Raw genomic sequence first — 26878 nt, forward strand, 5'->3', positions numbered from 1 at the left:
TCTCCGTAGAGACTGTCAAAAATTGCCAATGCCGACTATATTTCAAGTCGTCACGGCGGGGTATTGGGAAAAGTTTTCAATTAGCAATAATCGCGCCTCGGATAAACCTCATTGGCTACGATACTGCCACTGCGCAAAGCTGGCGAGAAACGCCCCCTACTCATCATCCCCAATAGGCAAGCTTCCCATTACAGAAAAGTGAGTTTTGAGTCGTACTGGAAAACGATCCATTGTTCTTTGGTTAAAAATTATACAACCATATGAAGATCTCTTGAAAATGCCTGAGCTGTTTCTAAGGATTTCGTTTCTCGATTTCCCTTAACTAAGCTTTGATGGAGCCTGAAGCAAAGCATTATGGGAGAGAAATATGCTAATAACTTAATTCATAGAATGAATTGCGGCAGATGAAAATAGGCTGTATCAGCATGCTGTTCCCTTGGCTCCCGATTCACAGCGTAACTATCTTCTCCAAAATAGTGTTTTTAAAAAAATTGTGGTAAACTATACGTAATATAAAATGTACCATTCCAACCATTTTTAAGTATACAGTTCAGTGGCATTGTGTACATTGTTTGCAACCATTATCACCATACCTCTCCAGAACTTTTTCATCATCCCAAACCGAAATTCTGTACCCATTAAACACTAACTCCCTTTCCTATTTCTCCCTCTCCCAACCCCTAGAAACTTCTATTCTACTTTCTGTTGCTGAATTTGACTCCAGTAGGTACCTCATATAAGCGAAATCACACTATTTGACTTTTGGCGTCTGACTTTTTTTTTTTTTAAGTTTATTTATTTAAGTAATAATACTTAATACCCCACCCATGGCGCGGGTCTCAGGACCCGAGATCAAAAGTTGTATGCTCTTCCGACTGAGCCAGCCAGGCGCCTGTCTGGCTTATTTCATAATGTTTTAAGGTCTATCCATGTTGTAGTATATATATCAGAATTTCATTCCTCTTTATGGCTGATATTCTTTTGTATGGAATTTTATTATCCATCCATTATTCTATGAATCTGCTTCGTTTCCATCTTTGGCTTTCGTGAGCAATCCTTCTACAAACAGTGGCATACAAATATCCATCTGAATCCTTGTTTTCAATTCGTTTCTGTATATAGTTGGAAGGGGAATTTCTGGGTCATATGGTAATTCTTTCTTTTTTTAAGAATTCTTTTTTAATCCCAAAGGGTTTTCTGTTGGACACCTTAATTCAGAGGAGATAGGCTGGAAAAGGCTATTTTCATAGAAATGTTCACAGTTCACGAAGTTTGAAGTAACTTTCGCTCCCACTGCCTGTTTTTCCCTTGACAAGTGGAAAGCTGTCAGAAACCTATATTCAGACTTCTTTCATCCCTGAACTATATTCTCCAAAATACTTTTGGTTTTTGCTACTCATTAAGATGTAAATAGTCTCGGGGCGCCTGGGTGGCGCAGTCGGTTGAGCGTCCGACTTCAGCCAGGTCACGATCTCATGGTCCGTGAGTTCGAGCCCCGCGTCGGGCTCTGGGCTGATGGCTCAGAGCCTGGAGCCTGTTTCCGATTCTGTGTCTCCCTCTCTCTCTGCCCCTCCCCCGTTCATGCTCTGTCTCTCTCTGTCCCAAAAAAAAATAAACGTTGGAAAAAAAAAAAAAAAAAAAAAAGTAAATAGTCTCTAAGAAAATTACATTTCCCCCAACATTTTATTATAAAATATTTCAAACATGAGGGGCACTTAGCTGGTTCGGTCTGTGGAACGTATGACTCTTAATCTGGGGGTTGTAAATTCCAGACCCAGGTTGGGTGTAGAGATTACTTATTTTGGGGAAAGAGAGAAAGTGTGTGTGCGCACTTGCACAAGCCGGGGGAGGGACAGAGAGAGAGGAGAGAGAATCCCAAGCAGGCTCTGTGCTGAAGCCAACTTGATCTCACAGTTTGGTTCCATGAGATCATGACCTGAACCGAAATCAAGAGTCAGAAGCTTAACTGACTGAACCACCCAGGTGGCCCTAGGGTGACTTAAAATCTAGAGATTATTTAAAATCTTAAAAAAAAAAAATTCAAACATGAAACATTCAAAGTATTCCTCAGTGATCATTCATATAATCATCATCTAGGTGAGAAAATGACATCTTTAAAAGACCTATTTGATGCTGATGTGTAGCTTTTTTTCCCCCCCCACAGCCATAACCACCAGGGTAGGAAAAATTATCAAGAAAAAAAAGACTAGTAACTTGATTAATTTTATATTATTTTACTTTGATCCAATCAAGGACGTAGTCATGAATTCCTAGTACGGTGACACTGTGTGTTTTACCAGCTGTCTTGGATGACTTCATCCTCCACGGATGACTTTCCAGCACTAAGAAAAATTGAAAAGTCAGCTAACTTCTCCCAGGAACATGAGATTTTGGGGGGCCTAAAAGCACAATAGTTCTGTATTAGTCTCTCAATTAACGATGTTCATTCTACTTGGCAAACTGAAAAAAACAACATGAGTTTGAAATTTTTCTTAATAAACTTGGGGTGGGGGGAGAAAATGTCAGTGTTTTGGCATTTTAATAGGTTTTGATCCAATACCCATATGTGCAGGAAATATTCCTGATTGCAATTTTTTTGACTTAGTAAAAATTTCCAGTCTACATTTTGGTCCTTCCTTTCAGCCAATGTGGTCAGGTTAACTAAGGCACAAAAAACCTGTCATGTCAGGTGATCGTCCCAGCAGTGTGACCTATCTGAGTTGTTGTGTAGGTATTGCTCCCAAACTCCTAAACTGGGTGACTTTACAGATATTTACCTCCACACATTCAGTGAGAGGATCAGGAGTCAAACTCTGACTCCAGCTTCCACAATACACTTCTGGGCTTCAGTTTATCTTAAAACAGGGGAAGTAGCTCCTTAGGTGGTCTTCAAGGTTCCAGTAAGCTGCCCTTTGATTGATGTTCTAAAACACAAATTGATTGATGTCTTATTTAGGTGATGCTACAGAACAGCGGTTCTCATTATTAAAAACATTAGAAACAACTGGGAAGTTTGTAAACCGTCTTGATGCCCAGGCATCTCCCCAGACCAATTAAATCAGAATCTCTGGGAGTGAGACCTGGGCACTGTGTTGGTTAATGTAATAAAACCACAAAAGAGAATAAAGAAAATTGGAGAAGCCAAGTGAGTAAACACATTATTCCTTGTATATTATCTGTGGCTTTAGTTTTTCATATAAACTGCAAAAACATGAATTTTTCAGATATTTATTAATGTATTTCTTCACACCCCACTCCAAGGTGGGAAATTGATTTCCTCACAGTGAGTGCAAAGGATCATAATCACTGAAGTTCAGTATGAGTCTAATCTAGATACATTATTAAAGCTTCTATCTTAACAATGAATTCGTAACTTAGTACTGTTTAGATATACTATTTTGCACTGAGCACACTCGTCTTCAAACTCTAACAACTTCTCTCAAAGGGACACTAACATGTTGGCTTAGGAGACAGCGGGCACATTTCGCTCCCGTGTATGTTCAACACCTCTGACCAGGAAAGGCAGATGGGGGCGCTACTACACAATCTGGATCCCTCATCTGTGACACCCAGAGGATTGTGGGACTTGTAGTTTTCCTGGCATCATTTCTGCCTCCTGGACTGCATTTCCCAAAATGCAAAAGGAGCCAGCCCGTCGCGTCGTCAGACGTAAAGTGTTCTTTAAGGTGTGGAAGGTAAGTGTTCTGTGGGGGTTGCAGGTTTCCAGACGTTGTGAATTTGTTGTGAGGGATTCTATATAAACTTTTTGCCGTTTAGTAGTACCTGGCAGAGAGCAGCTGTTCCAGTATCGCGGGTTTTCAGCGATTTTCCCGAGCCCTTTGGTCTCAGGAATCCAGACTGTATTTGTTCAGCGGTTCAAGTGTTGCTGTGGATTTCTAGAGAAATCGGGGTCCTGGAACTAGATCTGGAAAGCCAGGCATAAAATAATGTTTACATATGGGGTGCGTGTCACTAGAGAATTTCTGCATTATGTTAAATAATACGTCAAAGCTTTGTTAGAATGTCGTGTTTGCAATTGAGGGTAAACTAAAAGAATACGGGGAAAGTAGAATAAAAGATGTGCATGTGCTTAGTTACAGTAATAAAACCAAAAGCCATAAAAATCAAAAGTCAGAAAAGTCTGAGCAGCAACTGCATCAACACTTGGCATACTGGAATTCAAATATGCTTCTTAGCTTATGAAGAAATATTTCTGATTTATAAAATAGGAAGTAGGTTTATGGAACACACGGTTTCCCAAGGGATGGTAGTAACTAAAATTATAAGTGTATTCCTCTGAGGGAGACGTCTTTAGATGTAGACATAGATGGAATAACAATTCCCTATTAAAAGATTTAAAAGATATCGGGAGTAAGCTATTCTTCTTTTGAAGTTTATAAGAAGTTTATTTCTGACCAGCCAGGTTTTATTGGGACAGACAGAATAGGTCTTATGTTATGCTAGAGTCCTGCTTTACCAATTTTTATTTTACACTCCCTTTTTAAAATCTACATTTTTTTTAGAGTCCCTTCCACCATTTTTTAAATAAACCAAAATGTACAGTTTTTCTTGAATGCAAAAAGTCTTGGAAGATTCACCAACCATTTTAAGTTAATTTCCATCTGATGGCCAAGCATAGTAGACCTCTGGTTGTAGGTTCTTAAGAGGTCAAGAAGACAAGATTGGCTTGGGTTGTTATGCAATAGTCCAGTGTGGCGAGAAGATTTTATTTTGTGGAAGGTATTAGAAATTCTTGACCAAAACAAATTTTTTAAAAGATATAAAAATGGAGCCTTGTTGTTTCAGGTCAGACTTCATGCGACTCAGGAAAGGTGGGCCAGAATCAGTTTTTCCTGGTGGAGGCCAATTGTTAGACATTTAGGAACTTGCTAGCCAGTTGTTAAACCATTGGTAGCCTGAAACTGGCCACGATGGGATTATTTTCTCATATCTTTTTGTTGGGGATAGTGGGGGAGAAGGTAGTACACCCCTGGCAAGGGCCAGTTTACTCTATAAGCCTGGAGCCCCAATGTTCAGTACATTCTTGAGTTCTTACATCCTGAGCTAGCTCACACCCTCCCAAATTCTGCAAAAGATTGATTTGGATTACAAAGTAAGGTTATAAATACACTCTAGGTGTGTGTGTGGTGGGGGGGAGGGGGCAGGGAGGAGGCTGCACCTTTCCAGGGAAAGATATTCTTGTTTATTTGGGGGGCCCATCCTTTAAGATACTGAAGTCACTGATTAATTCATTATTTGTAGGTTGTTCAGATAAGCATGCAATCTGCCACTGGAAGTAGTATGGTCTGGATGGAGAGTCTTCTTAGATTATGCAAAAGCCTGTACTCCTCTCTGATACATTTTCTTAAACCTAGATTTTGTCTTCAAGAGGACAGTATTATGTGCAATGCCAACAAATTCCTACTCCCCAGTCATTTCTCAATATCATGCTGTTGGCTCTCATCACCCATCCCATAAATATTTCAGTGTACAACTTTGCTGATTATCAGATACCTTTTGGGTTGTCAGCTTATAGATATAAATTGGATGAGTTTTGAAATCTCATCAGTAACCTCCCAAATCCCATTTAGGGTGGACTATTTGTGGGAAATGACAGTGCTACCCAAGCTTTTCTTTATTTGCAATTCCTTCCTTACAGTTAGTCCATATATTTTTAGGCTAAGTTTAGTTCTTGTTTATCTCTGTATTGTTGATAATCATGTACCCTTGCTTTTATTTTTGTTTAGATCCAGGGCAACATGAGGGAGGCATACTTTTAAGTTACCTATCCTAGTTCACTTTGTACATTTAATTTCAAACATGTTTTCTTCAAATACTATATGACTGCTGATAGGGTCCAGATATTAGAGTTTTATCTACCTTTAAGGTGAAACATTCCACATTTTAGCTTCTCTTCAAAGTACTCCATTCTTTTTTTCCCCTCACTTTTCAGATCATATCTCTTAAGCCTTTAAAGTATTCAAAAGATATAAGCATTGTTACTTTATCTCATAGCTTTTGGCATTTCTGCATTACCACTATCCTAGGCACACTAGGACATTTATTTTTGAGAGAGAGAGAGAGAGCACAAGCAGGGGAGGGGCAGAAAGAGAGAGGGAGACACAGAATCCGAAGCAGGCTCCAAGCTCCGAGCTGTTAGCACAGAGCCCGACATGGGGCTTGAACTCATGATCCGTGAGAGCATGACCTGAGCCCAAGTCAGACGCTTAACCAACTGAGCCACCCAGGCACTTCTGTTGTTTCTTTTTTAAAGTTTATTTATTTATTCGGAGAGAGAGAGAGGGAGAGAGAGCAAGTGGGGAAGGGGCAGAGAGAGACGGGGAGAGAGAGAATCACAAGCAGGCTCAGCACCACCAATTCAGATCCTGAGTCAGGGCTTGAACTCACGAACCGTGAGATTGTGACCTGAGCCAAAGTTGGACACTTAACCGACTGAGCCACTCAGGTGCCCTATATAAAATTTTTTTTATTGTGGAGATAGAATAATATAACGAACCCCATTCACAGACCTGTCACCCAGCTTCAAAAATGAACAACTCTTGGCTAATCTTGTTTCATTTATACAGTATATTTCTATCTACTCTGCCCCCTCTATATTATTTTGAAATAAATCCTCCCAGACATATCATCTCACCCAAATATTTCAGTCTGTAACTTCTATAGGATGAAGACTTTTCAAAAAATCACAATACCATTTGTCATACATAAAACACTTCTTTAAATATGTATTTTTTAAATTTTCTAAAGCAATCTCTAAGACCACCGTGGTGCTTGAACTCACAACCTTGAGTTGCATGCCCTACTGACTGAGCCAACCAGAAGCCCCCATACGTAAAAAACAATAATTTCTTTTTTTTATTAAATTAAATTAAATTAAATTAAAAAAATTTTTTTTTCAACGTTTATTTATTTTTGGGATAGAGAGAGACAGAGCATGAACAGGGGAGGGGCAGAGAGAGAGGGAGACACAGAATCGGAAACAGGCTCCAGGCTCTGAGCCATCAGCCCAGAGCCCGACGTGGGGCTCAAACTCACGGACCGCGAGATCGTGACCTGGCTGAAGTCGGACGCTTAACCGACTGCGCCACCCAGGCGCCCCAAAAAATTTTTTTTTAATGTTTATTTCTGAGACAGAGACAGAGCACGAGTGGGGGAGGGGCAGAGAGAGAGAGGGAGACACAGAATCCGAAGCAGGCTCCAGGCTCTGAGCTGTCAGCACAGAACCTGACGCGGGGCTTGAACTCACAAACCATGAGATCATGACCTGAGCTGAAGTCGGTCACTCAACCGACTGAGCCACCCAGGCGGCCCCAAAACAATAATTTCTTAATATCAAACATACAGTTAATGTTCAATTTTCCAATTATTAGTGTTGTAAAGTTCCAGATAAGGCCCACAGATTACATTTGGTTGGTATGTCTTTAAATCTCTTTAATCTATCATTCCCCCTTCAGATCTACTTCTATCTCTTGCAGTTTATTTGTTGAAGAAGCTGATTTTTCTGTCCTGTAGAGTTTCCCATGGCCTGAACTTCATGGATGGACCGATGATATCATCTAACATTGCTTTGGCCTCTGTATTTCCTATAAATTGTTAAACTCTAGAGACTTGATCACTGTCGAGTTCAATTTTTTTTTTCTCCCAAGACCACATCTTGAGGAGTGGTGTGCTCTTCCATGAAGAGTCTAGTCTGGTATTCTCTCTTTTCCTAATGTTGAAATTGGAGGAAGTTGTTGATGTTTGATGCCTATATGCTGCCTTTGCTTTTCGGCTATAAATGAGATAATCACCTCACACCTGACAGAATGGCTAAAATCAAAGACAAGAAATAAGTAGTGTGGGTGAGGATGTGGAGAAAAAGGAACCCTTGTGCACTATTTGTGGGGATGCAAGCTAGTGCAGCCACTGTGGAAAACAGTACAGAGTTTCCTCACAAAATTAAAAATATAATTACTCTATGATCCAGTAATTCTACTACTGGATATTTACCCAAGGAAAACAAAAACACTAATTTGGAAAGATATATGCACCTCTGTGTTTATTAAAGCATTATTTATAATAGCCAAGATATGGAAGCAACCCAAGTGTCCATCCATAGATTAATGGATAAAGATGTCAGCACACACACACACTCATGCACACACACACTCACTCCACACAGGAGTATTACTCAGCCTTAAGAAGGATATCTTGGGGCACCTGGGTGGCTCAGTTGGCTAAGCATCTGACTTCGGCTCAGGTCATGATCTCACAGTTGGTGAGTTCGAGCCCTGCGTCGGACTCTGTGCTGACAGCTCAGAGCCTGGAGCCTGCTTCAGATTCTGTCTCCCTTTCTCTCTGCTTTTCTCCTGCTCATGCTCTGTCTCTATCAAAAGTAAATAAACATTAAAAAAATATTAAAAAAAAAGAAGGATATCTTGCTATTTGCAACAACATGGATGGATCTAGAGGATATAATGCTAAGTGAAATAAGTCGGACAAATACCACATGATTTCACTCGTGGAATTAAGGAAAAAAACAGACAAATGAACAAAGAAAACAGAGATAAGCAAAAAAACAGACTCTATTAAAAACATTTTTAGTTTATTTTGAGAGAGAGCACATGTGAGTACATGGGTGAGTTGGGGAAGGAGCAGAGAGAGTGAAAGGGAGAGAGAGAGAATCCCAAGCAGGCTCCTCACTGCTAGTGCAGAGCCCAGCAAGGGGCTTGAACCCACAAACCGTGAGACCATGACCTGATTGAAATCAAGAGTTGGACACTTAACCCACTGAGCCACCCAGGTGCCCTGAAAGCCGTTTTTTTAAAAAAAAATGTCTATTTATTTTTGACAGAGAGAGAATGCGAACATGTGTCGGGGAGGGACAGAGAGAGAGCGACAGAGGATCCCAAGCAGATTCTGCATGGAGAGTCCAATGCAGGGCTAGAACTCATGAACTGCAATATCATGACCTGAGCTGAAGGCAGACACTTAACTGACTGAAGCCACCCGGGCACCCCAAAAACAGACTCTTAAATATAGAGAACAAACTGGTGGTTGCCATAGGCGAAGTGGGTGAGGGGATGGGTGAAATAGGTGAAGGGGATTAAGCATGTACTTCTAGTAATGAGCAATGACTACTTTATAGAATTGTTGAATCATTATATTGTACACCTGCAACTAATATAATACTACATGTTAATTATCCTTGAATTTTAAAAAAGCCTAAGGGAAAGACTAAAAAAAATAATAAATAAAGTTCTGATGTATCTTCTAGTCCCTGGCAACTACTAATTTACTTTCTGTCTCTATATATTTGTGTATTTTAGAAATTTTATATAAGTGGAATCATATAGTATTTGTCCTTTTGTGACTGACTTCTTACACTTAGCATAATGTTTTTGATGTTTATCCATATTATAGCATATATCAGAACTTTATGCTTATAGGTAAATTTCCTTATATGGATAGACCCCATTTTGTTTATCCATTCATCAGTTGATGGCTTCCTTAGTTTTGTTTTTGTTTTGGGGGTCTTTTTTTTTTTAATTTAAATTTTAGTTAACATGAAGTGCAATATTGGTTTCAGGAGAATTCAGTGATTCATCAGTTACATACAACACCCAGTGCTCATCACAAGTGTCCTCCTTAATACCCATTACCCATCTAGCCCATCTCCCACCCACCTCCCTCCATCAATCCATAGTTTGTTTTCTGTCATTAAGTGTCTCTTGTGGTTTGTTGGGGTGCCTGGGTAGCTCAGTCGGTTAAGTGTCTGACTTCAGCTCAGGTCATGATCTGGTAGTTCTTGAGTTCAAGCCCCGAGTCAGGCTTTGTGCTGACAGTTCAGAGCCTTAAGCCCATTTCAGATTCTGTGTCTCCCTCTCTCTCTCTCTGCCTCTCTCCCACTCATGCTGTCTCTCTCTCCTGCAAAAATAAATATTAAAAAAAAATTTTTTTAGGGGCACCTGGGTGGCTCAGTCGGTTAAGCATCCAGTTTCGACTCAGGTCATGATCTTGTGGTCTGTGAGTTCAAGCCCCTCGTCGGGCTCTGTGCTGACAGCTCAGAGCCTGGAGCCTGTTTCAGATTCTGTGTCTCCCTCTCTCTCTGACCCTCCCCCATTCATGCTCTGTCTCTCTCTGTCTCAAAAATAAATAAACTTAAAAAAAATTTTTTTTTTAATTTTAATGTTTATTTATTTTTGAGAAAGAGAGAGAGAGAGAAAGAGAGAGAGAGACAGTGTGGGAGTGGGGGAGGATCAGAGAGAGAGAAAGAGAGACAACAGAATCCAAAACAGGCTCCAGGCTCTGAGCTGTCAGCACAGAGCCCAATGCAGGGCTTGAACTCACAAGACTTGGTATCATGACCTGAGCTGAAGTCAGAGATCCAACTGACTGAGCCACCCAGGCACCCCTAAAAAAAAAATTTTTTTTAAAGAGTCTCTTGTGGTTTGTTTCCCTCTCTTCTTTTTTTCCTCCCCCTTCCTTTAGGTTCATATGTTTTATTTCTTAAATTCCACAAATAAGTGAAATCATATGGTATTTTTTTCTGATTGACTTATTGTGCCTAGCATATTACATTCTAGCTTCATCCACGTCATTGCAGATGGCAGGATTTCATTCTTTTTTAAAGTTTATTTATTTATTTGAGAGAGGGGGGGACATGCACAAGCATGGGAGGGAGGGAGAGAGAGAAGGAGACAGAGAATCCCAAGCAGGCTCTGCGCCAGCAGAGCTCAATCTCACAAACTGTGAGATCATGACCTGAGCTGAAATCAAGAGTCAGACACCTAACTACTGAGCCACCCAGGTGCCCCAAGATTTCATTCTTTTTGATGACTGAGTAATATTCCATTATATATACATACCACATCTTTATCCATTCATCAGTTGATGGACATTTGGGCTGTCTCCATAGTTTGGCTACTGTTGATAATGCTGCTATAAACACTGGGGTGCACGTACCCCTTAAAATCTGTCTTTTTGTATCCTCTGGGTGAATACCTAATAGTGCAATTGCTGGATCATAGGGTAGTTCTGTTTTTAGTTTCAGCTACCTTAGTTTTATTTAAATAGATATTATATACTATAAATATTATATCTATATATTTATATGTATTTTATATATTATATTATATATAAAACATTTTTTTAATATTTATTTTTGAGAGCAAGAGAGAGAGAGAGAGTGCAAGCAGGGGAGGGGCAGAGAGAGAGGGAGACACAGAATCCAAAGCAGACTCCAGGCTCCATGCTGTCGGCACACAGCCTGACGCGGGGCTCGAACCCACACACTATGAGATCATGACCTGAGCCAAAGTAGGACACTTAATTGACTGAGCCCCCCAGGTGCCCCTATATATATGATATATATATATATATTATATATATATATATATTTTTTAATGTTTATTTTTGAGAGAGAATGCAAGCAGGGGAGGGGTGGGGTGGGGGACAGAGGATCTGAAGTGGGCTCTGCACTGACAGCAGTGAGTCCATGTGGGGCTCGAACTCATTAACTGCGAGATTGTGACCTGAGCTGAAGTCAGATGCTCAACAGACTGAGCCACCCAGGTGCCCTTTGGCGGCCTTAGTTTTTAAAATTTGTTTTCTCCCATCAGGTTTCTTTCTCTCTAGAACAAAGATGAATTGTAGGTGGACTCTCAGGGCAGCGAAAGGCCGCTGGATGGTGAACATCAGCCAGCAGTGCTCACATGGATCCATTGGGTTATTTGTGCCACCAAGTCCACCTTTAGACCCTGAGAAGATCAGAGAGTTACAGCGCTTCATCACCCTGTCCAAGAGACTCCTAGTGATGACTGGGGCAGGAATCTCCACTGAGTCGGGGATCCCAGACTACAGGTCAGAAAAGGTGGGACTCTATGCCCGCACTGACCGGAAACCCATCCAGCATGGGGATTTTCTACGGAGTGCTCCAGTCCGCCAGCGGTACTGGGCGAGAAACTTTGTCGGCTGGCCTCGGTTCTCCTCCCTCCAGCCTAACCCTGCACATTGGGCCTTGAGCAACTGGGAGAGACTCGGAAAGCTGTACTGGTTGGTGACCCAAAATGTGGATGCCTTGCACACTAAAGCAGGGAGTCAGCGCCTGACAGAACTCCATGGATGCATGCACAGGTGCAGGAAGGTGTAAATAGTGTGAATGCAGAAATGTGAGCTCCATGAGAGCAAGGACCTTGGCTGTCTTGACCACTTTGTCCTCATTAGATCTTGAGAAAAGGATTTGGGAGCAAGTTGTTTATTTTGGAGTTGATCCCAGCAAACTCATTGAGGGAGTGGGGAAATGAAACGGGTAGGCAAGAAAAGTCAAGAAAAGGGCATGTTAATGAATGGGTTGCTGCTTTGGGGAGCTGGAACTCAATCCTTTGAGGGGCCCTCTGTCTGGAGCATACTTCAGAATTGTCTCACTGAAAGTTGAGGAAGCTTGGGCATTTATCTGCCATGTCCCGTCCTTTAACGGTTGAGGGTCTTTCTAGGGGAATTAACTCCCTAACACTGACTCTGCAACTCCTTGGCCAGTAAACCCCCTAAGCAAGAGAGATGCAAGAAGTTGCTTATAAGAGAACTGTGTACAAGTGGCTGTAGGGTGTCTTGAGGGGACTATGAGCAAAGCACCAACAGCATAGTCTATAAGCTGGTGGATCTCTGATGCCTGGACACATAGAACACAGTACAGCCTGGCAAATAGAACCCAGTAAATATTGATGGAATGAACACATGTAGCCCTGGAAATAACCTGAAGCTAACTGGAGACCATTTCCTTATTATTAAGCCCCAGAGATCCTCCTGCCAATCATAAAATATTTATTGGGTGCCACAACGTGTGGTGTGCTATTGGTGGTGTGGAGGGGTCAAAACCAAAGAGCATAAAACATGCTCTACTTTATATGTGAGAACTTTGTAATCTCCTGGGGGTGGGGGGGATCCAAAAATAACATGTTTAACAACAGACAACTCCATATGTGATTGTTAAATTATGTGGTCCGTGATAGACCTGCTTTAGAGGTTCAGAGAAACAGATTTAGTAAAGCTTCGAGTAATCGGTCAAGCTTTTATGGGAAAGGTGGGGCTTGAGTCTGGCTCAGGTCTGACTGAACAAAAGAGGGGAGAGGGCTTTCTAAATGAAGAGGATTTGTAGAGCCCAGAGGAGTCTGGCCTGGCCTCTGTGGAGACTACTGTGAAATCAGATTGTCTGGAAAGGCTAGACCCAAATCATGGGTGCATCTGAAAATAGTACAGTGCAATTTGGGTCTTTTGTGAGAGACCAAAAGGGACTATTAGTGGTTTCTGAGCAAGAAAGCAATGTGATAAAAATAGCATTTGAGGAAAGCCACACAGGATTAGAGAGTGTGGCTCAGGGAGGTCAGCCTGAAGGACCCAGATCAAGGTGGTATCAGGGGAATTTGAGAGCTAATGATGGCCCTGGCCCCATTAAACTTTTCTTTTCCTGATGAAAGTTCCAAATCTTCCCAATAAGAACGTAGTATAATGAACTCCCATGTACCATCACTCAGATACAAAAATTATATCATGTCTACTTTACCTCCCCCCTCCCCGGGCTGGTCTCTTAAAATAACTTCTATTTATTGAGTGGCTCCTGTCTATAGGCAGGAGCCTATAGACTCCTAGGTGGAGTCTAGGTGGTGGCCATAGCATAGTGGTCAAAGGACTCAAAGTTCTTGCCCTCACACGAACTCATGATTATGGAAGTGAGGAGAGAAACAAGTCACTGGGTTAGGACACCAAGGGGAAGAGTGTTTTAGAGGGACAGTGGTGATGGACAGCAACAATCACCGTGGAGGAGGAGAGGAAGGGAGGAAAAGCACCGGTTTGGGCACTAAGGAAGTCATTTGGTAAAGCATTTGCAGCTGCACTAAGGACAAAAATGAGCCAACAGGTTAAGCAGGCCGTGTAAGTAAGGAAAGCAGAGGTACACTGCTTGTTCTAGAGTTGGCAGTAGGAGTAAGGAATGGTGGTAGTTAACATGAGAAGGTATTCCTAACTTGGGGGAAAGACTGGGTGCTAGGAACAGTGAACAGTGTTGGAGCTACAACTGGTTGGGGATGAGACGTTTTTGGCAGCTTCATGCCTTCTCGGGACCAGTTGTTCAGTCAGCCCCTTCTTTGGTTTCAGGGTCCTTTGCTTGAACTGTGGTGAACAGATTCCCCGGGAGGTGTTACAAGAGCGTTTTGAAGCTCTGAACCCCACCTGGAGTGCCGAGGCCCATGGCCTGGCTCCTGACGGCGACGTCTTTCTCACAGAGGAGCAGGTACGGAGCTTTCGGGTCCCGTCCTGCCGATGTGGAGGCCCCCTGAAACCAGATGTCGTTTTCTTCGGGGACACAGTGAACCCTGACAAGGTTGACTTTGTGCACAGGCGTGTAAAAGAAGCTGACTCCCTCTTGGTAGTGGGATCATCCTTACAGGTATCTGACTTGGTCAGGGTGGGAATGGCCCCTTTTGCGGGCTGGAGAGCCCTGGAGAGGCTCCCTGTTAGGTTTACCTCTAACTGCATTGAGAGTTCTTACCTGTGTCTTTTCCTTGTAAGGTTTACTCTGGTTACAGGTTCATCCTCACTGCCCGAGAGAAGAAGCTCCCAATTGCAATACTTAACATTGGGCCCACACGGTCAGATGACTTGGCGTGCCTGAAACTGGATTCTCGCTGCGGAGAACTGCTGCCTCTAATAGACCCCTGCTGACCACAGTCTGATGCTCCTGAGTCAGAAACTGGGACTTTCACTTGAATCCTGCTCTTAAAGGTAAATGCTTTCCTAGATACTGATTCCAGTTCTCATTCAACCAAGAGCACTGACAAAATAGGCAGCTTGGGGCACCTGGGTGGCTCAGTCAGTTGAGCGTCCGACTTTGGCTCAGTTCATGATCTCGCGATTTGTGGGTTCAAGCCCCGCATCGGGCTCTGGGCTGACAGCTCAGAGCCTGGAGCCTGCTTCGGATTCTGTGTCTCCTTCTCTCTCTGCCCCTCTCCCACTTGTGCTCTGTCTCCCTCTGTCTCTCAAAAATAAATAAATGTAAAAAAATAAAAATAAAAACAAATAGGCATCTTAATGTATGGCCACTCGTAATTAAAACTAATTCTTTAATGTGCATTAAGCTACAGTGTTTGAAAGATATTTATTTTCCAGCTCTATGCACACAGCTATTTAGAAGGTCTCAAAATTCACCACTGCTTTTTTTCCTGTTTTTAAATAACAGCTTTTCACCCTTTCAAAGTATACAGTTAAGCTTTTAGTACACTCACAAAGTTATACATGACTCACAGCTGTCTTAATTCCAGAATATTTTCATCATCCCAGGAAGAAACCTTGTACCCATCAGCAGTCACTCCACCCTCCCCAACCCCTCCGCTTCTTCCTACCCTGGCAATAGCTAGTCTGTTTCTGCTTATGCTAGACATTTCACAGAAGATGTGGCCTCTTGTGTCTGGCTTCTCCACTTGGCGTAATAGTTTCAAGGTTCATCCATATTGTAGCATGTATTGGTACTTTTATATCTATTTTAATCTATGGATACAACCACTTAAAAAAAATAAAAAGCTTTGGGGCACCTGGATGGCACAGTCGGTTGAACAGCTGACTCTTGACTTTGGCTCAGTTCATATCCCAGGGTCATAGCATCGAGCCCCAGGTCGGGCTCTGCGCTGAGCGTGGAGCTTGCTTGGGATTCTTTCTCTCTCTGCCCCTCTCCCTCGCTCACACTCTCTCTCTAAAAAAAATAAATAAGTAAAATAAAAAGCTTTATTGAGATAGTTCACAAACCACAGTTTATTCATGTAATATGTACAATTCAGTAGTTTTTAGCATATTCTAAGGGAAGTACAACCACTTTTTAAAAAAGCGACCTTAATTTTTAGTTTTAGGTTCACAGCAAAACTGAGCAGTAAATACAAAGGGTTCCAATATGCCCCTTGTCCCTATACACTCACACAGTATTAACATTTGATTCACCTACTGAAGGACAACTTGGTTGTTTCCAAGTTTTGGGCAATTATGAATAAAGTCGCTGTAAATACTAAGGAGCAAGACTGCTGGATCGTATGATAAAAGTTTGTGTAGTTTTGTATGCAATTGCCAAACTGCCTTCCAAAGTGGCTGTCCCATTTTGCATTCCCGCCAACGAATGAGAGTTCCTGTACAACCACCTATTAAAAATCATTTTGGGGGCGCTTGGGTGGCTCAGTCGGTTGAGCATCTGACTCTTGGTTTCAGCTCAGGTCATGATCTCACAGTTCGTGAGTTTGAACCCCACGTCAGGCTCTTTGCTGACACCATGGACCCTGCTTGGGATTTACTGTCTCCCTCTCTCTCTGCCTCTCTCTCTCAAAGTAAATAAATAAACTTAAAAAAAAAACCCATTTTCATTGAAGTATACTATACAGAGAAGTGCATGTGTTATAAGTGGACAGTTTGATGAAGACATAAAGCATCTAGATCAAGGAACAGAATATTACTAGCACCAAGGAAGTCCCCTTAGTACAGACACTTAATTTTTTTTTTCTTTAATGTTTATTTTTGAGAGTGTGTAAGTGGGAGAGGGGCAGAGAGAGATAGGGAGACAAGGTATCCAAAATAGGCTCCAGGCTCCGAACTGTCAGCACAAAGCCCAACACAGGGCTCGAACCCACGAGCCATGAGATCATGATCTGAGCCAAAGTTGGATGCTCAACCAACTGAGCCACCCAGGAGCCCCTAGACACTTTTTAAAAAATTTTTTTTAAATTTTTAAAATTTACACCCAAGTTAGTTAGCATATAGTGGAACAATGATTTCAGGAGTAGATTCCTTAATACCCCTTAGCTGTTTAGCCCATCCCCCCTCCCACAACCCCTCCAGTAACCCTCTGTTTGTTCTCCGTATTTAAGAGTTTCTTGGGGCGCCTGGGTGGCGCAGTCGGTTAGGCATCCGACTTCAGCCAGGTCACGATCTCGCGGTCCGTGAGTTCGAGCCCCGCGTCAGGCTCTGGGCTGATGGCTCAGAGCCTGGAGCCTGTTTCCGATTCTGTGTCTCCCTCTCTCTCTGCCCCTCCCCCGTTCATGCTCTGTCTCTCTCTGTCCCAAAAATAAATAAACGTTGAAAAAAAAAATTAAAAAAAAAAAAAGTTTCTTGTGTTTTGTCCCCTCCCTGTTTTTATATTATTTTTTGCTTCCCTTCCCTTGTGTTCATCTGCTCTTTGTCTTAAAGTCCTCATATGAGCGAAGTCATATGGTATCTGCCTAGACACTTTTTAATATACTTTTTAGCTAGCTTATTACTAGAATAATATATATTATAGAATGTTTAGGTGATACAGATAAGTAAAAAGAATATAATGCAAATTACCTATTATTCCACCACCTAGATAACCAAAGTTTAACATTCTGGTATAACTAAGTCTGTTTCTATGAAAATCAAATCAAGCTGTGCATGTTTTCACTTAACAAGATATAGTGGCCCTCTTTACATGTCCTAAATGCTGTGGTTTCTTGAATGGTAGGCTGATGTTCACAAATCATTTTCCCCCACCAACTCTCGGCTTATTCGGCATTAACTTGTTTCATTTCTTTCCAGATTCTTGAGGATTCCTCCCTCCTTCCTCCAACTAACCAAAGCTGTCTGAGTGTAGCCTGTAGAGGGCAGCAAACCAGCATCTTTCTCCCAGCCTGCCTATGAACTGGGCAAGTTTCAGTCAGGCTGATGAAATTTGCCCCTGAAGAAAGACTTTTTCAAAGCAGCAGCTTCTATTGATAGGTAAACTGTTTTCGATTCCTTTTTATCTCACCAGGCAGAAGAAACGGCCTGGGGAAATACTTAGGCCAGAATGGTCTCTGGAGCACTAAGCAGGAATCTCACTAATGTGGGGCTTGAGGGGAGAAGAAAAGGACTTAATTTAGAATTCCAAATGGTTAAATGTCTTTAACTGAAACATTCTGGTATATTTTTATAAAAGATGAGCAATGGTATGAATGAATTTTTTATTAACTAAGGAATAAAGAAATCATTTGCACACCAGGTATGTGGGCTGTATGTTTATATTCTTTTTTTATTTTTATTTTTTAAATTATTTTTTAACATTTTTATTTATTTTTGAGAGACGAGTAAGAATGAGCACGAGCAGGGGAGGGGCAGAGAGAGAGAGGGAGACACAGAATCCAAAGCAGGTTCCAAGCTCTGAGCTGTCAGCACAGAGCCCGATGTGGGGCTTGAATCCATGAACTGTGAGATCATGACCTGAGCCAAAGTCTGACACACAACCAGCTGAGCCACTCAGGCGCCCCTATATTCTTTTTTTTAATCAGCTAAAAGAGAATGAGGCTTTATGACATGGTTCTTTAAAGATTTCTGCTGGATTTCAGCTGCCAGATGAGACACTTGCCTCAAACCTGATGTGTAGAGAGGAAACTGAATTCCCAAGTGGGCTCTTAAGCTGCTTTGTTTCTGCTGAGCAAGGCAGTAAGCCTTGTTTGATTATTGTGTTAGCCCGAAAGAATCATTGTACCAGGCTAAAGCTTTCAGCACAATCTCATCAAAAGTGAAGCGGATGAAAGAATCACAGCCTATTCTGGATAGTCTTTTGTCTAAAATTAGGGCAAGCAATACATGGTCATCCTGCACCTACCTAGGAAGTAAATTATAGTTACCTGGGATAATCCAAGAGCTTGAAACCAACAGAGTTCTTTTCATGTGCACAACTCTGTTTTCCCATAGTCATTAATTCTGAAGAGGTGTAAGGTTGTTGTAAATCTCATTCCAGCTTTTTTGCAGATGAAGATCCTAAGGTGCTCGGGATCAGATTTGCTCAGTTACCAAGTCAGCACCAATAATTGTATTCAAATCTGGGTCTTTTGAATCTCAAGCCATTCTCACCACAATTTTGTCAATGGTTAATAACAGTAGTAAGGTACTAAGGCTACAAAGATACAACCTCTTGGCTTCAAGTGGCTCACAGAGAATGTGCTGTTCCCCCATTCTTATTTTCTACCAGAAAGTGGCCAGATTCATGCACGGAATGGCAGAATGAGAGCAAATTAAGTCCATCCCTCCTCATTTTTATTTTGGAGGAACCTAAGGCCACACAGCATATTTTCAGAGCCAGGACTAGAATCCAAGACTTTCCTCCCAGTTCTTTTCTTCTTAAACAACAGCTTCTTATCTATCTGAAGATTATGGCTGGAAGTCAGCCTGAAGTAGAAGCCAGCAGTACAACCGGCCAAGGAGACCAGGAATGGTTAAAATCCAGTAGTAAGGTTGCTAGGGAGGAAGGCAGGCTCTTTCCATCACCTAATGCTGACACAATTCATGAAACCAAGTCTTCAGGACCTTAGGAATGTTCATTTTGTTCATAGTTCTTCCTGAGCTGGAATTCTTCCCCAAAAATTTGTCCCAAGAGGAACTTGGCATTTCCTGAAGCTGATGCTTCTCATGTCTCTTCACTTTCCATCTTTTGCTTTTTACCAGCATGGCAGTCCTAATCCACCATAAGTGTCCTCTGTTGGAATAACAAACCAACTGGTGGGTGCTATCGGTTTGTCACCGCCCTGGTTATAGGCTTCTGACCACATAAGCCCAGCTTTGGGCATGACTTTCCTCAAATGCTTCCATGGCTCTGCTATCAGTTTTAGGAAATAGAAGTCACAAAGGCAAACAAGTACATAACACTTGAAACCTCCTTCCCACAAACTCATATTTCTTTTATACTGTCGTAAATTGAGTATCTCTCACTGTTATGCCCAGAATTCGTGATCCCCAAAGACCACCAGGGAGCCAAGTCCGATGCAAAAGCAAAGAGCCTTTATTCGAGCTAGCTCGAGCTCAATCCCCTACCTGCACCGACGCAGCGGTGAGATGCCGGAGAGAGAGCGTGAGTTTCAAAAGCACAAAGGTTTTATAGGGATCTAAGGGCAGTTGGTGGGGCGATGGTCGTGTCCTTAGCCGATTGGCTGGGGAAGGTTCAGAGTCCTGATGTGCAGGTTGCCAGGTGTGGTTTGAATAGGAAGTTTGAACAGGTGAGCGGGAAGTTACTCAAGGGGAGGAGGTATGGTCTAAGGTTTGAGTGGGAATTTCTGCGGTTTTCCCCGGAAAGGGGGCCATGTCAGGGACATAGTCACTCAAGATGGAGGACATAGAACAAAATGGAGCCGGCCAGCCTAGGTCCGCTCTTTCATTCCCCCCTTGTCATGTAGCTTACGGACCCAATCATGGGACCCGGCTGCATTTCTATTTTGTCCTCTTCTGTTATTAGGGCTTGTACTGAGCACGAGGACCATTAGTTGGACAGCCCCCACGTGGTCCCTGACAAACTGGACCAGCCTATTGATGATACGGCGTCTGAGGGTTACTAGTAGGAGCAGGATGGCGAGGGGTCCGGCAAGGGCTGAGATGAGGGTAGTTAACTAGGGAGACCAGTTGAACAAAGACTCGTACCAGGACTGAGATTGTTCTCTAACTTTCGTTTTTGCAGCCCTTCCCTTGTGAGGGCCATAGATTCTTTTACGACCCCCAAGTGATCAACATAGAAGTAACATTCTTCCCCTAGGGCTGCACATAGTCCTCCTTGCTGCATGAATAATAAGTCTAATCCCCTTCTGTTTTGGAGTACTACTTCTGATAAGGAAGTAAGGGATTTCTGTAAATGAGAAATTGATTTCTCAATTCTTCCTATGTCTAAGTCAATGGCTGCCCTTAGGGTTCTGTAGTTTTTGTCCTGGATGACGAGTGAGGATATTCCGGTCCCTACCTCCGCTAATCCCAGTCCCAAGAATGCAGCCAGAGTTAGGGTTGTAATGGGCTCCCTTTTACTTCGGGACTTAGTAGAGCCTAACCTGTTAAGTATTTCTTCCCCTGAATGGTACACCAGCTTGGGGATCAACTGCACGAGTACGCAGAAGCCTTCCTTCGAGGAGTTAAGGACTTGGGAGTGGACACAGGGAGCGAGGCCGCTGGAACAGGCCCATCATGCATTTTTGGGGGGAAGTAGATACACTGTCTCCCTGGGGACTGTTAGGGTTTCACTACAGAGATGTGACTGCCCAGGGGGCACGTGGCCTGTGCAAGTGCCCTGCCCTGTTACTCTCTGGAGGGTTAGTCTTGCAGTAGCCTGCTGCCATCTGCAGGAGCTAGAGTTGGAGGCTGTTGTATAATTGCCTTTAATGGCAATACCTTCGTAATATGGGAGCCGGACATCTAGACAGAGCCAACAGGACTTGGTCAGGTCGGGCCTAGAAGTTTTTAGTACCTGGTATGCTCTGACAAACGTGCTCCACAGGGGGTCTGTATCAGATAGTAAGTTGTGACCCAGGGCAGGAGATGCGGATGACACTCCAGTAGGGACAGGGGATGTGGAGGGCCGTGTGGCCGGGGCCTGGGTGTTTCTGGGCGTGGCCGTCCGGGCGGGGGCAGGTCAGGTAACTAGTTGGGTCCTACCCCCGTGGGGGACTGCTGGGCAAGGGGAGTTGCTTGCATTCGGAGGGTAAATAATGTTCCCTTGTCCTTGGCTCCCAGCCTAACCCAGTCGTATATCCTGAGTCCCCAGGTTTTTCCACTCTCCCATCCTGTTGTTTTTTTACCTTGGCTTGTAAAGGATATAACTATGGGATTACCGCGCCCCCAGGCATATGGCGGTCCGGGGCCACTGGGCCGCTTTACCACGATGAGATCTCCGGTGCGTGGTGGGGTCCACCAGATATGCCCCGTTGAGACACATGACCAGGAGGCGCAAAAGTAGTCAGCCGCGTCCCCACATGTCTTCGAGTGAGAGTGGCTGGGGCAGACATAGAAATAAAGGTTCTGCGCATGGAATCCGGGGGCATATGGTGACAAGGGGAGCAGAGTTTGGAGGTCTACGCAAAGTTCTGGGAACCAAGTGTCCCTGGGGTGGCTCTGGGAAGTCTGATTAAGTATTGTCCCCGAGCTGGTGTCTATGATCTGCCAGGTGATGTTTTGGGGGACTTGGGGACTCTCAACAGCATGAGCAGTGACAAGCAGAGCTAACAGAGTTACCAGTATTAGGTGGGTCGAATGCGCTGTAGCTTGAGCTTGAGCGGGTTGTGTTGGTCCCGATTGACAGCCCATTGCGTGACAAAGTCCTTCCGGATTGAGCAGGGGTCCGCTGGCCGAACGTGGGTGTGATGGACCCAGGTTGCGATGCCGTCTACTTTGAGAGCAGTGGGGGTTGTCAGCACCACGATGTAGGGTCCCTCCCAGCACGGCTCGAGGGTCTCTTGGCGGTGCCTCTTGACGTAGACCCAGTCTCCCGGCCTGTACTGATGAGGTGTCGGGGTTGGGCCAGCCTTGTAGATGGCATGGAGGCGCAGCCAAATGTCCTCGTGCGCCCTCTGGAGCCCGCTCAAGGAAAGAAAAAGTTCTTGATCTTTAAACTCAGCAAGAAGTTCAGCTCGAAGGTTGGGAATAATAGGGGGTGGCCTGCCAAACATGATCTCGTAGGGAGTAAAACCCAGGGTGTAAGGAGTGTTCCTAACCCGGTAAAGGGCATTCGGTAGGAGAGTCACCCAGTCCCCGCCAGTCTCCATTGTTAATTTGGTAAGGGTCTGTTTTAGGGTTCTATTCATTTTTCTACCTGTCCTGAGCTCTGGGGCCTATAAGCACAACGTAATTTCCAGTTTGCCCCCACAGCCTTGGCTACAGCCTGCGTTACCTGTGAGATAAAAGCTGGTCCACTGTCTGATCCTACCATGGCAGGAAAACCATACCTGGGTAAGATGTCTTCTAGTAGCTTCTTAGCTACCATCTGAGCTGTTTCATGCTTGGTTGGGTATGCCTCCACCCAGCCAGAGAAGGTGTCTGTAAATACTAAAAGATATTTATAACCATACTTTCCTGGTTTAACTTCAGTGAAGTCGACCTCCCATTGGGATCCCAGTCTGGTGCCTCTGAGCCTGGTTCCTTTTTTATTTGATGTGGCTCTCGCGTTGGTGAGTTGGCAGGTCTTGTGGGCAGGTACAACTTGCTCTATTTTGGTGTCCTGTTGGTGAATCTTGATTCCAGCATGTCGGATTAAGTCTTTTAATTTTCAGGCCCCCATGTGAGTAGACCGATGCATGTGCTCTAATAGTGAGACTCCGAGCCGGCCTGGCAGCACGAACTCCTTGTTAGGTGTATACCACCATCCCTTTATCTCCTGGGCCATGGGAGTTTCTTGATCCACTGTAACTCCTCCTGGGAGTATTTGGGCTGGGCTGGTAAAACTGGGTCTCCCGGGTCCGGGAGTTGTATGGTCATGGTGGGGACTGAAGTAAGGGCTACTGCCTTGGCTGCCTGGTCAGCCTTTCGATTACCTCTAGCTACCGGGTTATCAGTTTTCTGGTGCCCTTGGCTGTGGATAATGGCCAGCTTGGCAGGAAGCCATAAGGCCGTAAGCAGGTCAAGTATCTCCTGCTTATTTTTTATAGTCCATCCTTCTGCCGTCAGTAACCCCCTCTCCTGATAAATTGCCCCATGAATCTGAGCTGTGGCAAACACATAACGGCTATCTGTGTAGATGTTAAGCCATTTTTCAGCTCCCAGCATCAGCGCCTTGGTGAGGGCGATGAGCTCTGCTTGCTGGTCTGGTGTTCCGGAGGGTAGAGCCTCCGCCCATACGGTGTCCGTTTCGGTGACGACCGCTGCACCCACATACCTGTGTCCGTCCTGCACAAAGCTGCTGCCATCAGTGAACCAAGTAGCCTCGGCATCGGGGAGGGGCCGGTCGGTCAGATCCGTCCGGAATCCATGTACTTGCTCTAGGATCCCCGCACAGTCATGTAGTGGAGCATCTAGGTCAGGGTCGGGCAGTAGGGTTGCAGGATTGAGGGCCACACTGGGGTGGAACCGCACCTGTGGAGGGTTGAGTAGGAGGCTCTGGTAATGAGTCATACGTGTGTTGCTCATCCATCTATCAGGAGGCTGTTTCAGGACCCCTTCAGTGGTGTGTGGGGTCGTGATCCAGATCTCCTGTCGTAGGGTCAGTTTGTCTGCGTCCTTGACTAGGAGTGCTGTTGCCACAATAATTCTTAGGCATGGCGGCCAGCCAGCAGCCACTGGGTCTAGCTTCTTGGACAGGTAAGCCACCGGGCAGTTCCAGGGGCCTAAGGCTTGAGTTAGAACCCCTTTTGCTATTTCCTTGTGTTCGTCTACAAAGAGGTGGATGGGCTTCATAATGTCTGGCAGGCCCAGGGCTGGGGCACTTAGGAGGGCCTTTTTTAACTAATTAAAGGCAGTTTCTTCTTTTTCAGTCCATTCAAATGTTTTCCCCTCTTTGGTAGCTTCATATAGGGGCCTGGCGATCTCAGCAAAACCCGGAACCCAGAGGCAACAGTGGCTGGCCAATCCTAGGAATTCCCTTACTTCCCTTCGGGAGGTGGGAGTAGGGATCTTCAGGACAGTTTCTTTTCTGGCATCTGATAACCGCCGCTGTCCGCCCTCCAGGATGTATCCCAGGTAACTTACCCTCTCCCTGCATATCTGAGCCTCCTTCACGGATGCCTGGTACCCCAAGGCCCCCAGGGTAGCCAGCAGGTCCTGGGTCCCTTGCTCACAGTCCTCGGCCGTGTCAGCAGCAATCAGGATGTCATCTACGTACTGTAGGAGGGTGAGGCCAGGGTGCTCCTTTCTGTACTCGTGTCCAGGTCCTCGTGTAGTGCCTCGTCAAAGATGGTGGGCGAATTTTTGAACCCCTGAGGCAGCCATATCCAGGTGAGTTGCCCGCTGTAGCCCTCCTCCGGATCATGCCACTCGAAGGTGAACAAGGGTTGGCTTTGGGGTGCCAGCGGCAGACTGAAGAAGGCGTCCTTTAAATCTAGTACAGTATACCAGACCCTGGAGGGCGCCAAGGAGCTCAAGAGACTGTATGGGTTGGGAACAGTTGGGTGTATGTCTGTGACCCTCTTATTTACTTCCTGGAGGTCTTGTACCTGGAGGTCTTGTACCTGGTCTTGTACCTTGTACGTGGATAGTCATTTGTGTGACGCTTTTTGACCAGCAGTAGGGGGGTGTTCCAGGCAGACTGGCAAGGAACTAGTACCCCTAGGCTTTGTAGTCTCCAGATGTGTGGCTGGATCCCCTTCCGGGCCTCCTGAGACATGGGGTATTGTTTGATCCTTACCGGACCTTCTCCTGGCTTGAGCTCTACCAGGACCAGGGTCCTGTGAGTGGCTAGTCCTATCCCCCCCATCTCTGCCCAAACCGAGGGGAATTCTTGTAGCCATCTGTCTATATTATCCTCTCTCAGGAGCGCCTCCTGGAGGCGGTATTCATCCTCTAGTTTCATGGTCAGGACCTGAATGGGGTGGCCCTTGCCATCGGTGACCCGAGGCCCCCCCTTGTCTGAAAGTTATCTGAGCTCCAATCGGGTCAGTAAGTCCCATCCTAACAGCGGGTGGGGGCATTCTGGTATTACCATAAAGGAGTGGGATACCTGTCTCGTCCCCAAATCTACCGTTCTTCGGGTAGTCCATGAATACTGGCTCATACCAGTTGCCCCTTGTACCCAGGACTTCTTGCTGGCTAGTTTTCCTTGTGGGGTGCGGAGGACCGAATGTTGTGCTCCAGTGTTGACAAGGAAGTCAACAGGGGTCCCCTCCACTTTAAGAGTTACCCTGGGCTCAGGGAGAGGGTCCGAACCCCAACTGCCCTAATCACTCAGTTCATCTAGCTCTAAGACTTTTACTCGATCAGTCTTGCTTCCCTTCCCGCCGGCCTTTTTTGGACAATCTTGGGCCCAATGCCCGATCTCCTTGCAGCATGCGCACTGATCTTTCTGCAGCCCCTGCTTCCCCACCTTGGCGGTTCCTTTACCTCCTCTTGAGTCATCTGCCAGCTGCCGGAGACAGCGGTCTCATTCCTCGGGGGAGTCAGCAGTGGTAGCTAGTAGTATTCTGGCCAGGTCTCGAGTCTGCTTACTGCTGGCAGCCGCCATGGCACGAGCCTGCTTATCCTCAGGAGGCTCCCGGTTATTATATACCTTTTTGGCTACCACCAGTAAGTCCTGCAGACTTTTTTTCTCCTAGTCTATCTATTTTCTGTAATTCTCTTCTAATGTCTATGGCCGATTGGTTTACGAAGGCCATGATAACAGCTGCCTTGCTTTCCGGAGCCTCTGGATCCATGGGGGTATAGGTATGGAATGCCTCCATGATCCATTCTAAAAAGGCAGCCGGAGATTCATCTTTTTCCTGTTGCACATTTCCTACCTTGGCCAAATTGGTTGGCTTCCTAGCAGCCATTCGGAGACCCCCCATTAGAGTCTGGAGGTAGACCCGGAGCCTCTCCTTACCTTCTGCCGTGTTGAAATCCCACTTGGGCCGAGTTAAGGGGAAGGAGGCATCTATCTGAGCCTGGTTGGTGGTGGGATTCCCGTCTGTGCCCGGAACTAGTTTTCGGGCCTCATTGAGGATTCTTTCTCTCTCCTCAGTCGTAAACAGGACCTGCAAAAGCTGCTGGCAATCGTCCCACGTGGGCTGATGAGTAAAAAGAACAGAGTCTAATAAATCAATAAGCCCTGCCGGTTTCTCAGAAAACTTAGGATTCTGAGCTTTCCAATTGTAGAGGTCACTAGTAGTGAAAGGCCAATAGTGATGGGGCTGATTCCCCTCCACGTCTGGGGGTCCGGTGGCTTGCAGGGGCAGAGTAGTGGAGTCAGAGGCGGAGGCGAATTGCTCCCTCTGAGCCCTTTGTCTGGTAAAGGGCGGGCTTCCCACTGGAGCATTTCCACCTCCCGCTCTTGGAACAGCGTCTGCCTCCCCCGGAGGGGGAGGATGGTGTTCTTCCAGCATCCTAGGGGGGTTATACGGGGGAGGAAAAATTAATTCGTCTTCAGTCCCCCCTTGTAGGACACGGTAGAGGGGTACTGAAGGCTGGGTAAGACTTTTCT

General features: G+C 44.8%; 1 protein-coding gene and 1 non-coding gene across 3 annotated transcripts; one reads left to right on the forward strand and one right to left on the reverse strand.

Moving 5' to 3' along the window:
* On the reverse strand, positions 1-141 carry LOC122471106. Its single transcript, XR_006294116.1, has one exon. It is a non-coding gene; the product is annotated as a U4 spliceosomal RNA (small nuclear RNA).
* A 3448-nt stretch (positions 142-3589) lies between these two features.
* On the forward strand, positions 3590-18026 carry SIRT4 (sirtuin 4). 2 transcript variants are annotated; one of them, XM_043557762.1, is made up of 5 exons: positions 3590-3695; positions 11622-12135; positions 14152-14443; positions 14566-14778; positions 17584-18026. In XM_043557762.1, exons 2-4 carry the CDS (start codon positions 11645-11647, stop codon positions 14716-14718), a joined length of 936 nt encoding a protein of 311 aa, XP_043413697.1. In that variant the 5' UTR covers positions 3590-3695; positions 11622-11644; the 3' UTR covers positions 14719-14778; positions 17584-18026. The 2 variants fall into 2 exon arrangements, with proteins under 2 accessions (XP_043413697.1, XP_043413698.1); XM_043557763.1 differs by having other exon boundaries at positions 14152-14287.
* Positions 18027-26878: the final 8852 nt, after the last annotated feature.

This window comes from Prionailurus bengalensis, chromosome D3 (genome assembly GCF_016509475.1).
Source record: "Prionailurus bengalensis isolate Pbe53 chromosome D3, Fcat_Pben_1.1_paternal_pri, whole genome shotgun sequence".
Lineage (NCBI taxonomy): Eukaryota > Metazoa > Chordata > Mammalia > Carnivora > Felidae > Prionailurus > Prionailurus bengalensis.